General features: G+C 40.5%; 1 protein-coding gene across 1 annotated transcript in view; it reads right to left on the minus strand.

Moving 5' to 3' along the window:
- LOC121509783 (whirlin-like) overlaps window positions 1–6,270 on the minus strand; it is a 162,474-nt gene extending 156,204 nt beyond the window's left edge. Inside the window, exon 1 of the mRNA XM_041787444.1 lies at window positions 5,599–6,270. Within this exon, the coding sequence (XP_041643378.1) occupies window positions 5,599–6,270 (672 nt within the window). The remainder of the gene's footprint in view (window positions 1–5,598) is intronic.
- Window positions 6,271–12,293: the final 6,023 nt, after the last annotated feature.

A 12,293-nucleotide genomic window follows, 5' to 3' on the forward strand; every position in this document is an offset into this window, starting at 1 on the left:
CAATCTGACATTTCAACCAACTAAACAACTAAACAAGAATTCTGCTGATGTGTCCAACTAGAATTGTTTCTCTATTAAAAATCATGTAGATTATATTCCTTAGTGAAAAATTAAGGAACTAAAAGCCTGCTGCAAATTGTCTGCAGATAAAACACAAACATGATAGAGGTCTAAGCACTTGCTGGTGTGTTTTCCCTATGTTCTTTATTAAAATTGTAGTCATTTTACGTTGTAGAAATGTGGTTCAGACACTTCCATGAACGTGAGAATCTCATTGTTCATTTCTTCCCTCAATTGCCATGCCACATGACTCACCACCAGAGCAACAGGGCCAATAAGAGAGCAAAGGGCACATGACATCACCTCTCACTCTGCGCCAATGGATGAATCCTTTGTCCGATAACCTTCTCCCAACCAACTGACACTCTGGAATTCCTAAGGCCCTCCCTGTCACAGCAGGTGAGGTAAGGCGAGAGACAGAAGCAAGAGGAGAGAATTAATCCTGTTGATCTCCAATGATGGCGAAGTGTTTAAATGTTGCAGAAGCCTTGGAACAAACACTGAAGATGACACAGCTTCATTTTGGTGAAAACAGAATAAAAGACAACTTTTATGCTCCAAAAGCAATCTGACAAAATTTAATTTAAGAAATGTTTTCTGCACTTACCTTTTATTTTATTCATATATTCCACTACTTTTGTCAAGCTAAGACTTTGGTAAACCTATTTCAAGCACCAAAACAATTCGACCACATGTGTTAAGGTGTGTTTTCACAAGAGATTAAAACATTTTCACAGATCAGATTTCAAAGTTCAGCATTTGGGCTAAAATAACAATACAATCCTCTAGGATAAAAATGGACTTCAGTATCCATAAAGCTGAGATTGTCCTGAAAACTTTGATAAAAAACACTTGGGTATCGCGTTATTTGCAATTACCATAAGAAAGGCGAATTAGAAATAATCAAGGAAATACCCTCAGAGCTTAGGGGTTTAGAGGACTTCTCCATTTATTAAACAGAACTGAAAAGAGAGCTGCTGATTTTCATAAAGATTCAAAATATGCACTGATACATGCCATGTCAGAGACAGGTTAAAAATGTTAAGTACACCTTGAAAAGAAAAAATGTTTTGTGTGGGCTTAAATGTCTGCTCCTCATGTTGTCCATCAGACTGTGAATGAAACTTCAAACAGAGCAGTCACTGACACGTCGGTGGATCAGGAGTCTGTTACACTGATTTTGTCATTAATTGCTTTGACTTTTAGCTGTCTGGCAAACTTTCTGGAGTTTTGAAACAAATGCTGAATCAGCACTGCGTTGGCATAAAGCCTTGGGGTGCTAATGCTAGGAGTCATTGTTGCTTCATATTCCTTTAACAGTCCGTTGTCAGGGCGATGATTCTTTAGCATTGTTGGGAGTACAGCGTTACAGTAACTCAGTAACTTTTTATAGTAACTAGTAATGTGCTGCATTTCTTTTTAAAATCATTAGCACTGACGACGGCACAGCAGCACCCTGGGAGAAAGAATAGAGCCTCTGCAGAAACACACAAACAAACAGGCATTGACGCACGCACACACACCATGGCTGAGCACTCGCGCATGAGCTCTCTGCCTTGGAAATATGAGCATTACTCTCCACTCCTCGGGATAAAAGATGAAAATAACAGGAAATGAAACTTTATCACCTCCAAGAACGGCAATTGTTACTTCACGAAGTATCGAGTTAAACAACACACTTCAGCTAAACTAGTTTCCAGAGAGCCAGATGCTACAGTTACCGCTAACCCAGGTACAGCTCACGTTAGCACAGCAGACCATGGAGGAGCCACTCCATGCAAACAACCACAGCTGGATTTTAAATCACCGCCAGCTGCAGAGTGTCACTAAGAAAGCACTAAACAGACTGATAGTAAGGTATGTTGTTGAAGACACCCTTCTGATTTAAGCTGTAGAGTCGCTGCCGTCAGAGAAAAAAACAAGAAAAAACAAATGAGTGAGGACTGTCATGCAGGAAGACATTTAGAGAGCAGCTGGGATTTCATCTGTACTGTAATCAGTGGAGTACTGCTATTACAGACTTCTTAAACAGTGTAAACATGCTTAAACAGTGTCAGAAGTTGAGAAACATTTCTACTGTGTTCTACTGTTTCACCACTTTATAACACAATGATAATGGCTACAATGTTCTGTGACATTAGTCATTTCCTATCACACTGCCACAACAACACAATCAGGTTAGTAACTAGTTACTAGTTAGTAGCAATAGTAACTAGTTACTATTTTTCAGTAACCTGCCAACATGCCTCTTAAGTGACTAATAAGATCCGTTGTGTTAAAACTGGAGGTCTGTTTCCACCCATGTTTCACAAGCACTGCTGTCTTATCCTCCTCTAAAACTCTGGATAATTCCATCAGTGATGCCATGTTATTAGACGTGCTGTCGCCACTAAGCGCTGAGGCTTCTTCTTCTTCTCTGAGGCTTTACAGCAGTTCATAAACAGTGATGGCACCTACTGTTTTAGAATGTATATTCAATTAATATTTATATTCTGAGTTATAAAACCAAATTAAATGTATGCAATATTGGCCAGTAATTTAGCAGTAACAATAATTATCATACAGTCTCATCTATAAATCTGCTATGTAGACTCTGCTTATTCCTGAAGCAGCACTGACCCATTAAAGCCTGAAAACACAAATTGTTTCCAGAAAATTCTCACTTTTTGGAGCTGAAATGTTTTTTTCACTTTCTACTAAAATCCCAAAAAATTCAAATTTCCATAAAATTTAATGTATATATTTTTTGTATCTCATTTATTATGTGTTTTTGGTAACTGAAAATCCACTTGAGGACATTTTTATCATTTATCAGATTGTATTCAGATTTTTTTTTTTTTTTTTTTTTTTTTGTAATTTACTGATCCTTTTGATGACATAGAGATATCATAAAAGTATGTATCCAATATGATACAGCAGGCTTTGAGGGGTTAATGTTTGGTTAGCTTGTGGGTCAGGAGCCTGCTCTGTAGCTGAACACTGCTTTTACACAACTCTCCAGTTGATCTCTGTAACTTTGCCAAAAAAAGAAAAAAGAAAACCTTTGTTTGCATCAAAATATAACCCAAAAAAGCAACAATCCACTTTCTGTAATGTCAAGGTACTTCCACACCGTTTTACCTGTAAAATGTGCAGCCCTCTCTTTAAATTATGACTTGTATTTAAAAAATTCACAGCTTCATATCATGTATCTACAGCACAGCACAAATCAGCGCTCTCCTGTTGTGGAGTTTTGTCTAAGTTGATGTATTTTGCCTTTGTTGAAGGAGAGAGAAGAAGGGAAATGTAGAACCAGATGTTTGACTTGGATGAGTTTTACATTAAACAAGTGAGTCAAGATTAAAGTGTTATCAGCAGAAAATGGTGACGAAAACTACTGGAAAACTACGACTGAGGCACATTTAGCAGCATCAGACAAGTAAATAAAGAGGGAGAGTATCAGGAGTAGACATTAAAGTGTGACTACTATAATTGTAGGTAGATGCATCAAAGGTCAAAGCTTTTGGTGTTTGTGTTTTGGTGTGTAAAAGCCCAGAAGTGTAAGATAGTGTCGTGAAAGATGAGATTGTTGCTGAAAAGGCTTAATGAGTGTAAAGCTGGAGCTGTCCGTGGTGCTGAAGTCTGACAGACTGACAGCTGTCAGAGAGAGGGTGAGGGAGAGGTAAACCGCTGACTCAGCCTTCCCTCCTGCTCAGTTTGAGGGATTGCTGTGATGTTTGCAGCATATTTATGCGGGCAGATGTGAAAGATGTAATGCTGTAGTGATTAGACAGTATGTTGTTTTCTTGTGTTGCTCGTTTCTTGATCAGCCAAGTTTCTGAAGTTTAGGTTAGTAAGATTTGGGTTGGTGTTGGGTGTAATTAAAAGGGCTGGTCTGTTATCAGATGCCAGCCCATCACTGACTCATTCTAATGTGCAAGTTGGAAGTTCAAAACAACTGAAGTGACCAGCTTCTGTGTCGCCTTATCCTTTGGGCCCCTCTGAATGGGGTCCTGGAAGCACAGCTGCTAATTATGTTTGCATGTTTCATGCTACAGAGCAGTGTTGCTCAACTCTGCTCAACCAAAGAGCCAAATTGTTGGAAAAATACCTTTGCAAGAGCCACAGTCTAAGTGGTGAAAAGTGGCAAAAATGGGTTAAAATGTCAATATTAGTAAGTTGAAGTGGAAAAATGATCAAAACATGGGTGAAAATGGCCAAAAAAAATTGAGACAGAAAAAGGGAAATTTTGAGTTACGGGTGACAGAAAGTGGTAAAAAAAAAAAAATGGTTAAAACATGGTAAAAAAATTAGTGTGGGGGTGCAGTTGTCCCGCTTCGTATCCAGATCGTTGAAAAACGTGCGCTAAAGTGCCCTCTTGGAAGCCAAAACACGTGCTAAAGTGCCCTCCTTGGAGCCAAAAAAACACGCTAAAGTGCCCTATTTGAGTCCAAAACACACCCTAAAGTGCCCTCTTGGGAGCCAAAACGCATGCTAAAGTGCCATCCTGGTTGGCAAAACACACTAAACTGCCCTCTTGGGTGAAGAAAACACACTAAACTCCAGAAACACTACTGTTGCAATGACTTTTATGCTGGGCCCTTTTTTGATCTATACTTAGCCAGAACTATATCTCACAGAACCAGTTTGGATTATCTGGTGCTAATATGGTGTTAAAATGCACTAGAATACAGGAAATGACATCTACTTAACTGAAAATGTTCTGGGGGAAGACCCCCAGACCCCCTAGGGATTTATTATTTATTTATTTCTGTGTGTTCTTCACAGTCCAACGTTGAATCTACACAGTTCTTGTGGATGCTGATCCTAACTACAAACTGACTTCAGTAGTCTGTCTAGTTAGTCTGTTTTAAAGCTATATAATGTGCTATTTGTATAACATTTAAAGATGTCTAATGTGCCCTCAAAAACACGCCAAACTTAGTGCCCTCTTCAGTGGCGAGAACACACTGTATGTGCCCTTTTTTTTTCATTTCTCCCCTGCCCTTGAAAAAGTCTGTGCACGCCACTGAAAGGCAGCTTAAATGGGCAAGAAGGGGCAAAATTTGCAAATAGCAAAAAGCAGGATAAAAGGCAAAAACGGCCAAAAGAAGTGGCAAACTTGGGCTTAAAAATCAGTAAAAATGGATTAGAGTGGAGGAAATTGCAAATAAGGGCAGAGGAAATATACAGACAAAAAATAAAGGTTGACAATTAATGCCAACTGCACGAGAGTGGGAAACAAACTGATTATTGTAACTTGCAATGGATAATTTCTGAGGTTAAAGTTGAACTTTTTCGAGGTTTTCTGGGGGGAAAAAACAAATTAAGACATTAAAGAGCCACAAATCCTCACAAAAGAGCCACAGGTTGAGTACCACTGCTATAGAGAGAAATCTACAAATAAATAAATCAGAATAATAAATCACAGCACTGCCTTAAATGTCACCGCTTATTTCTCTTGTTTTGATTCTTGATTTGATCCCTGCCTTATATTCATATTTCATGTGCGTCTTGTCCGGATCCAGGGGTCAGAAATGAAGTTTAACGTCTCCCTACCTTGACTGCGTCTACGTGTGAGACGTTGTCAAACAGCAGCTCGTTCACGGTGACTATCTGGTCCCCGACTCTCAGCCCCTCTCTCTCGGCCGAAGATCCCGGCTCCACCAGGGACACGTAGATCCCCACGCCGTGCTCGGACCCCCCACGGATGCTGAAGCCCAAACCTTCATGGCTCCTGGAGCGCGTGAGGGTCACCTGGCGCATTTCTCCAAAAGGACTCTCAAAGAAGTGCGGGGCCATGGAGGCTGACAGCTCCGCGTCCTGGCTGCAGCCCGGGCTGACATACCTGCTGAGAGCGGGCTCTCCCTCCGCGCTGCCGTTACTGGGGATGAGCTCGCTCTTCAGGTAGAGCCCCTCGGAGGTGTACTGGTCAAACAGCAGCTGGTCAGACCTCGGGATGACCAGGCGCAGCATGGGCAGCAGCTGCCGTTTAGTGTCCGTGTTCAGGATCACTTTGAGAGTTTGGACCAGGTCGAAGACGTTGCGCTTGGCGTGGTACACATTGAGGCAGTGGATGAACTGCTCTCTCTCCAGCTCGCTCAGCAGCACGTTCAGAGCGTTGTGGAGCCGCCGGACGTTCGCCGACAGCGCACGGCCGCCCGAGCCCGTGCCGCCGGCCGAGCCTGTCACCGATGTGTTGAGCGAAACGCGCTCCAGATCAGCGCTCATCCTACAACATAACGGGGACCAGAGCCTCAGACGGAGCCTCAGACACACAGAGCATCGGACACAGCGCTGTCAGAGTCGATCCTCCCGGTTGCAAAGCTCAATCCTGCCGTTAAAGAAGCTCAGTGCGCATCGGACAACTTCAACAGGTGACCGAGGATCTACGCGCGTAACGGCGCAGATGTGTCAGCCCCAAACCCACCATCTCCTCACTCCTCTTCTGCTCCCATCATTTCTCTTCCTGATTACAGACATTAAATGTCTTAAAGTGTCCTTTTATTCCACATTAAAGCTGCAGCCTTCACCTGGACGAGCCTCCGGGATTGACAGCCCTCAGTGAAGCCTCGGCAGGTTAAATCCTCAGACAGCTCCTTCTGTCTTTGACAATCCTAAACGGCTCCTTTCATTACCAGCTGACCTTTTCAGTGTTTGTTTTCTGCCCACAGAACAAACTCCAGAGTCTGCGTTCTGCCTCTGCCGGAGCCTCTCTGTGCGCAGCGCTCAGTCGGAGCCTCTCCGTGTAGGAAATGACGCAGAAGTGTGTGCGCGCACTTTATGTGTGTGTCTGAGTGTGTATGTGTGTTGCTTAGATACTGACAGCACTACTCAGCCTTATTTCAATGATTATTTTGGGGCTCCATTAGCTGATGTCATACACTGGAGAGTGAGAGCAGGAATAGCTCCACTTTAACCACAAATAACTGAGAAAATGAACAAGTTCTCCTCTTTATTTCTCCATTCACCAGCTAAAAAAACAGGTGAATCTGAGCTTCAGACAGCTGGAGGGGAGACTGGGGGCAAGAAGAACTGTTTTCCACGTTTTTCTCATATCTCAGGGTTTATTTGAAATATATTTGCTATGTTTTAAAGCCGGAGTGTCAGCCAAAACTGTATGAAACTATGTTAGAGTGAAGTATAGAGGGTCCTTCAAAGAATTGATGCCAGTCAGGAGACGTGCAAAAACTTCTTCTCTGCCAAGGCGAGCTTTGGGTTTGACTTTAATACTAGTTTTAAAGAAAAAATGTTCCAGCTCTGATTAAACTGCTGCTTCCCTACTGCAGCTACAGCAGCTACAGCAGCCACTGGATACACCAGCAGATCCAACCTGTAACAATGGCAGGTTGTGGCCCAATTGTTGAAAAACACACAAAAGTCTCCTCTTGGGAGGCAAAATGCATCTTAAAGTGCCCTCTTGGGGGCCACAGCACACGTTACAGTGCCCTCATGGGAGCCAAAATGTGTGTTAAAGTGCTCTCTTGGTAGCCAAAACACATGCTGAAATGCCCTCTTTGGAGCCTAAACGCGTGCTAAAGTGTCCTCCTGGTAGGCAAAACACACTAAACTGTCCTCTTGGGGGGAAAAAACACACTAGACTGCCCCCTTAGCTGGTTAAAACATGGTCAACTATAAGACGGTCACTTCACATAATAAATCACATACAACAAAACAACACTGAAGCTTTCCTCGTCAGCCTAGATGCTGAGAAAGCCTTTCACTCAGTGAGCTGGCCTTTCCTATATAACATACGTAAAAAATTTGGTATGACTGACAAGTTTGTTACAATCATGCGTGCATTGTACGGTAAGCCATCAGCCCATATTAAAATAAATGGTTCGCTCTCGGACTCCATTATATTAGAGCCCGGAACACGGCAAGGGTGTCCTCTATCACCGCAACTTTTTTCCCCATATATAGAGCCCCTTGCACAATTAATAAGACAGATGTAAGATATTAAAGGAATCTGCATAAATGGGAAGAGCACAAGGTGGCTTTATATGCCGATGATATTCTGGTTTATTTAAGACAACCCTCTACCTCTTTCCCTCAATCGATGAACCTTCTAGAGACATTTGGTAGATATGCTGGATACAAATTAAACATACAGAAAACACAAATCTTACTTTTTAACTCCTCACCCTTGAAACACATCAAAGAGATGTTCTGTCTTAAATGGGATCAGACTTCACTAAAATATCTGGGAGTAAACCTAACAAAATCTGTTCACTTACTTGCTGAGATAAATTATGACCCCCTCCTAACAAAAATTAAGGATGACATACGAAGGTGGAACTCCGTTTCTTTTCTTAGCTTTAGTCATAGAATTGACTCTGTAAAAATGAACGTCCTTCCTCGTTATCTTTTTCTATTTCAAGCACTTCCTGTAGAGATTCGCCCAAAACCTAACAAAATGGACCATGGATTTAAATCATGGATCACAAAGGGAATAATAACATTTCTGTCTTTGACAGAAAAAGGCCAATTTAGAGACTTTGACTATTTAAAGAGAAAACACGGTCTTGAAAAAGTGGATTTTTACAGATGTCTTCGAGTAAGAAATTATTTCGACCATAATATAAGAAATGAATCAGACTTTGAGGATCCAATACTGAAATTATTTATAGGGGGTTACCAAAACTGTTCAAATAGGGGAATCATTTCTAAACTCTACAAGATCCTTATGAAAAAGAAATTACATACAACAGAATATGTCAAACAGAAATGGGAGAGGGAAGGTAATATTTCAATAACAGGTGAAAGCTGGTCAAATATTTGGATTTTTGTATGGAAATGCACAAACTCCTATATGTGGTGTGAATTTGATTGGAAGTGTTGTATTCGGGGTTTTTTTTGTGACTCCAAAGCAGAAAGCACATTTTGCAGGAGGGGACACCAAATGTTGGAGGCGGTGCGGGTCTCAGGAGGCTAACCACTGGCACATTTTCTGGGATTGCCCTGGGATAAAATCATTTTGGTTGGAGTTTCATAAAACATTAAAATCCATTATTGAAACAGACATACATCTACATTTTGCTACTCTATTTCTAGGAAATGTTGACTTCCAGATCAGGAGTAGTGATAAGTATCTTTTCGGCACATTGACTTCTGCCTGTAAAAAGGCCATTACTAGATGGTGGTTGCTTCCTGAACCCCCCACAATACAAGAGTGGATTAATATTGTAAATGATATTTATGCTATAGAAAGAATGACTTTTTGTTTCCGTCTACAAAAAGCTATTTTTGTTAAACTGTGGACCAACTGGGTCAAATATGTCAAACCCATTCAGAGAGACTTTGTGGAGGTGACGATTTAAGGTATCTGTGAGGCTATGTAATCTTGACAAACTACTACTTTGTTTTTCTTTTACTTCCCACCTCTTTAGACTATTTATGGTGTGTTTTTCGTTGATCCTATATACACACTTTACCTCTCCCAAGTTGCACTTAGTTCCTTATACTTAAACAAAAAAAAGGAAAAAACTGAATTGCAGAGGAAACTCAGTTACTCCATCATGTGTGTGTTGTGCTCTGATGTCTGCCTTTCAGAACTGAAAAATAAAGAATTAAAAAAAAAAAAACATGATAAACTGCCCTCTTGGGTGGTAAAAACGTGTGCTAAAGTGCCCTCCTGGTTGGCAAAACATTACTGTTGCTATGACTTTTATGCTGGGCCCTTTTTTGATCTATCTTGAGACAGAACTATATCTCACAAAACCAGTTTGGATTATCTGGTGCTAATATGGTGTTAAAATGCACTAGAATACAGGAAATGACATCTACTTAACTGAAAATGTTTTGGGGGAAGACCCCCAGACCCACTAGGGATTTATTATTTATTTATTTCTGTGTGTTCTTCACAGTCCAACGTTGAATCTACACAGTTCTTGTGGATGCTGATCCTAACTACAAACTAACTTCAGTAGTCTGTGTAGTTAGTCTGTTTTAAAGCTTTATAATGTGCCATTTGTATAACATATAAAAATGTCTAATGTTCCCTCAAACACACGCCAAACTTAGTGCCCTCTTCAGTGGCGAGAACGCGCTGTATGTGCCCTTTTTTTTTCTTTTCGCCCCTGCCCTTGAAAAAGTCTGTGCACGCCCACTGGCTGTCAGTGTAGCTCTCTGCTCTTGTTTTTAATAAAAGAGTGTTGTCCGGCTCTGACAAAACCGCCCCTGTAGCTACGTCCAAGCTCTCACACACTCATGCTGAAGCAGGTCAGCAGAAAAGTGAAAACATCTTTCCCACCATGAAAAGCTTTTAGCGTTCCAGTGGTCCATTTCTGATAAAACTGCACATTACTGTAGCTCCATCTGAGCTCATCACCTCACTGGAGGCAGCCATTGCGGCTACTACAACTAAACCCCGCCCATAGCAACCGCCCCGTCTCCTTAAATGATGCTGAATGAATTTTGACTTCTCATATAATATTTTGAGCTTTAAGATTCATAATTCTAATTCTTAAGTGATATTTTCATAACTTCATAATCCCATAGTTTGACCTTTCAGACTCACAATTGAAAATTTTGAATCATATTTTGACTGTAGATTTCATAATGACAAATTTTATTTGCTATGTTGACCTTTTAAACTCGTGATTTTGACTTTCTTTCTCATATATTTGCCTTTAAAAAACATTTTTTGATTTCATGTTTTGACCTTTTTGAACTGATAAATTGATTTTTCTCAGATTGTGAGCCTTTAAACTTATCTTTTTAGCTTTCAAATGTCAAAATCATTTATCATCAGTGCTAAGTGTTTTTTTCCTTTTTTATTACTGATGAAATGAGGTTGACAGTTTCTGGTTAAAAAGGTGACCCTCTTAGGCCCTCAGGTTAGACCAGAATGCGGCCCCTGCTGTGATTGAGTTTGACACCCCTGATCTAAACTGTGTTCTGTTTGGCACAAACGTTGTGGATTGGAGTTTTTCAAGATGGATTTGTCTGATGAGAGAGATGGGATCTGGCAAATCCTTCTGCGTTGCATTATTTGCCTGAATGTTTAATAATATGTGATGTGGTGAGGAGCGATGGCTTATATAACTGTAGGGTTAGGGGGAAAAGAAAGGCTTGTCCTAAAAAGGAAAGGGGGAACTAAATAAATCTATAATAGATAGAAACACTTAAATAATAACAATAACTAGAAAAGCACTCAGAGAGCGCAGACCTCCACCATTAGCCCTATCTCCCAACAGTGAAGAATCCTTTAAAAACATTCCTAGATCCAGACGGTGATCCAGATCACTCCCAAAATCTAATCAGTTATTCCTTATGCCATTTCTGACATTTCCTGAAAATTTCATGAAAATCCGTCCATGACTTTTTGAGTTATTTTGCTAACACTAACAAACTAACAAACTAACAAATAAACAAACCCACCCGATCACATAACCTCCTTGGCGGAGGTAATAATATAATATATAATAGTAATAAACACAGATTTAAGAATAGTCAGATTTGTACTTGGTTTTCCCCCTGCTCGTTTAGGGAAACTTGCTGCACCTGAGGTGTCTGCTCCCAGCTGAGAGCTGTTGGTGATCAGCAGGGCTGGGAAGTTATACAGGGAGCAGTTTGCTGCTCAGTTCAGTGGGGCTGTGAGTGTGTGAGGGTCAGCACCATCACCATCACCTCTCTTTGTGTTTGAAGTTAAAGAAAAAAAGAACATTTTGTTTCAGTGCCTTTTGTTTGTGTGTGAGGGAGAAAATCAAAAATATTGTTATTTCACTTACCCCTTACTTGAAATGACTCCCATCTGTCCTTATGTTGGGTCAGTTTTTTAGTTATCATTTTGATAGACTTAGTGAGTGGCAGTGTGGAGGCATAAACTCCTGCCACCTTTTAGAGACCCAAGACCCATTTTGTTTTGTTCATGCAGATTTTGTTAGTTTCCTCTTTAGCGACCTTTGTTATAAAATTTGTGTTTTCTTGTGGGGGAAATGTGACAACAGCAACAAGAATGTTGAGAATAAAGGCACTGATCAATGATAATTCATAAATTTAAAAGGAGGATTTGAAAAGAGATAGAAGCCTGTGTTAATTCTGTTGACTAAAACTTTGACTAAAAATGTTCGACAGCCTTTTTTCCATGACAAAAACTAGACTAAGACTAACAAAACTAGATCTGTGATGACTAAAACTGACAAAACTAAGTTTAGTTTTCATCAAAAGACTAAAACTAGACTAAAATGTAATATAGTTTTCAACAGACATTCAAAATCTGTGATATCTCTCCACTGTGGGTAAATCTGTCA

This window comes from Cheilinus undulatus, linkage group 5, assembly GCF_018320785.1.
Source record: "Cheilinus undulatus linkage group 5, ASM1832078v1, whole genome shotgun sequence".
NCBI lineage: Eukaryota > Metazoa > Chordata > Actinopteri > Labriformes > Labridae > Cheilinus > Cheilinus undulatus.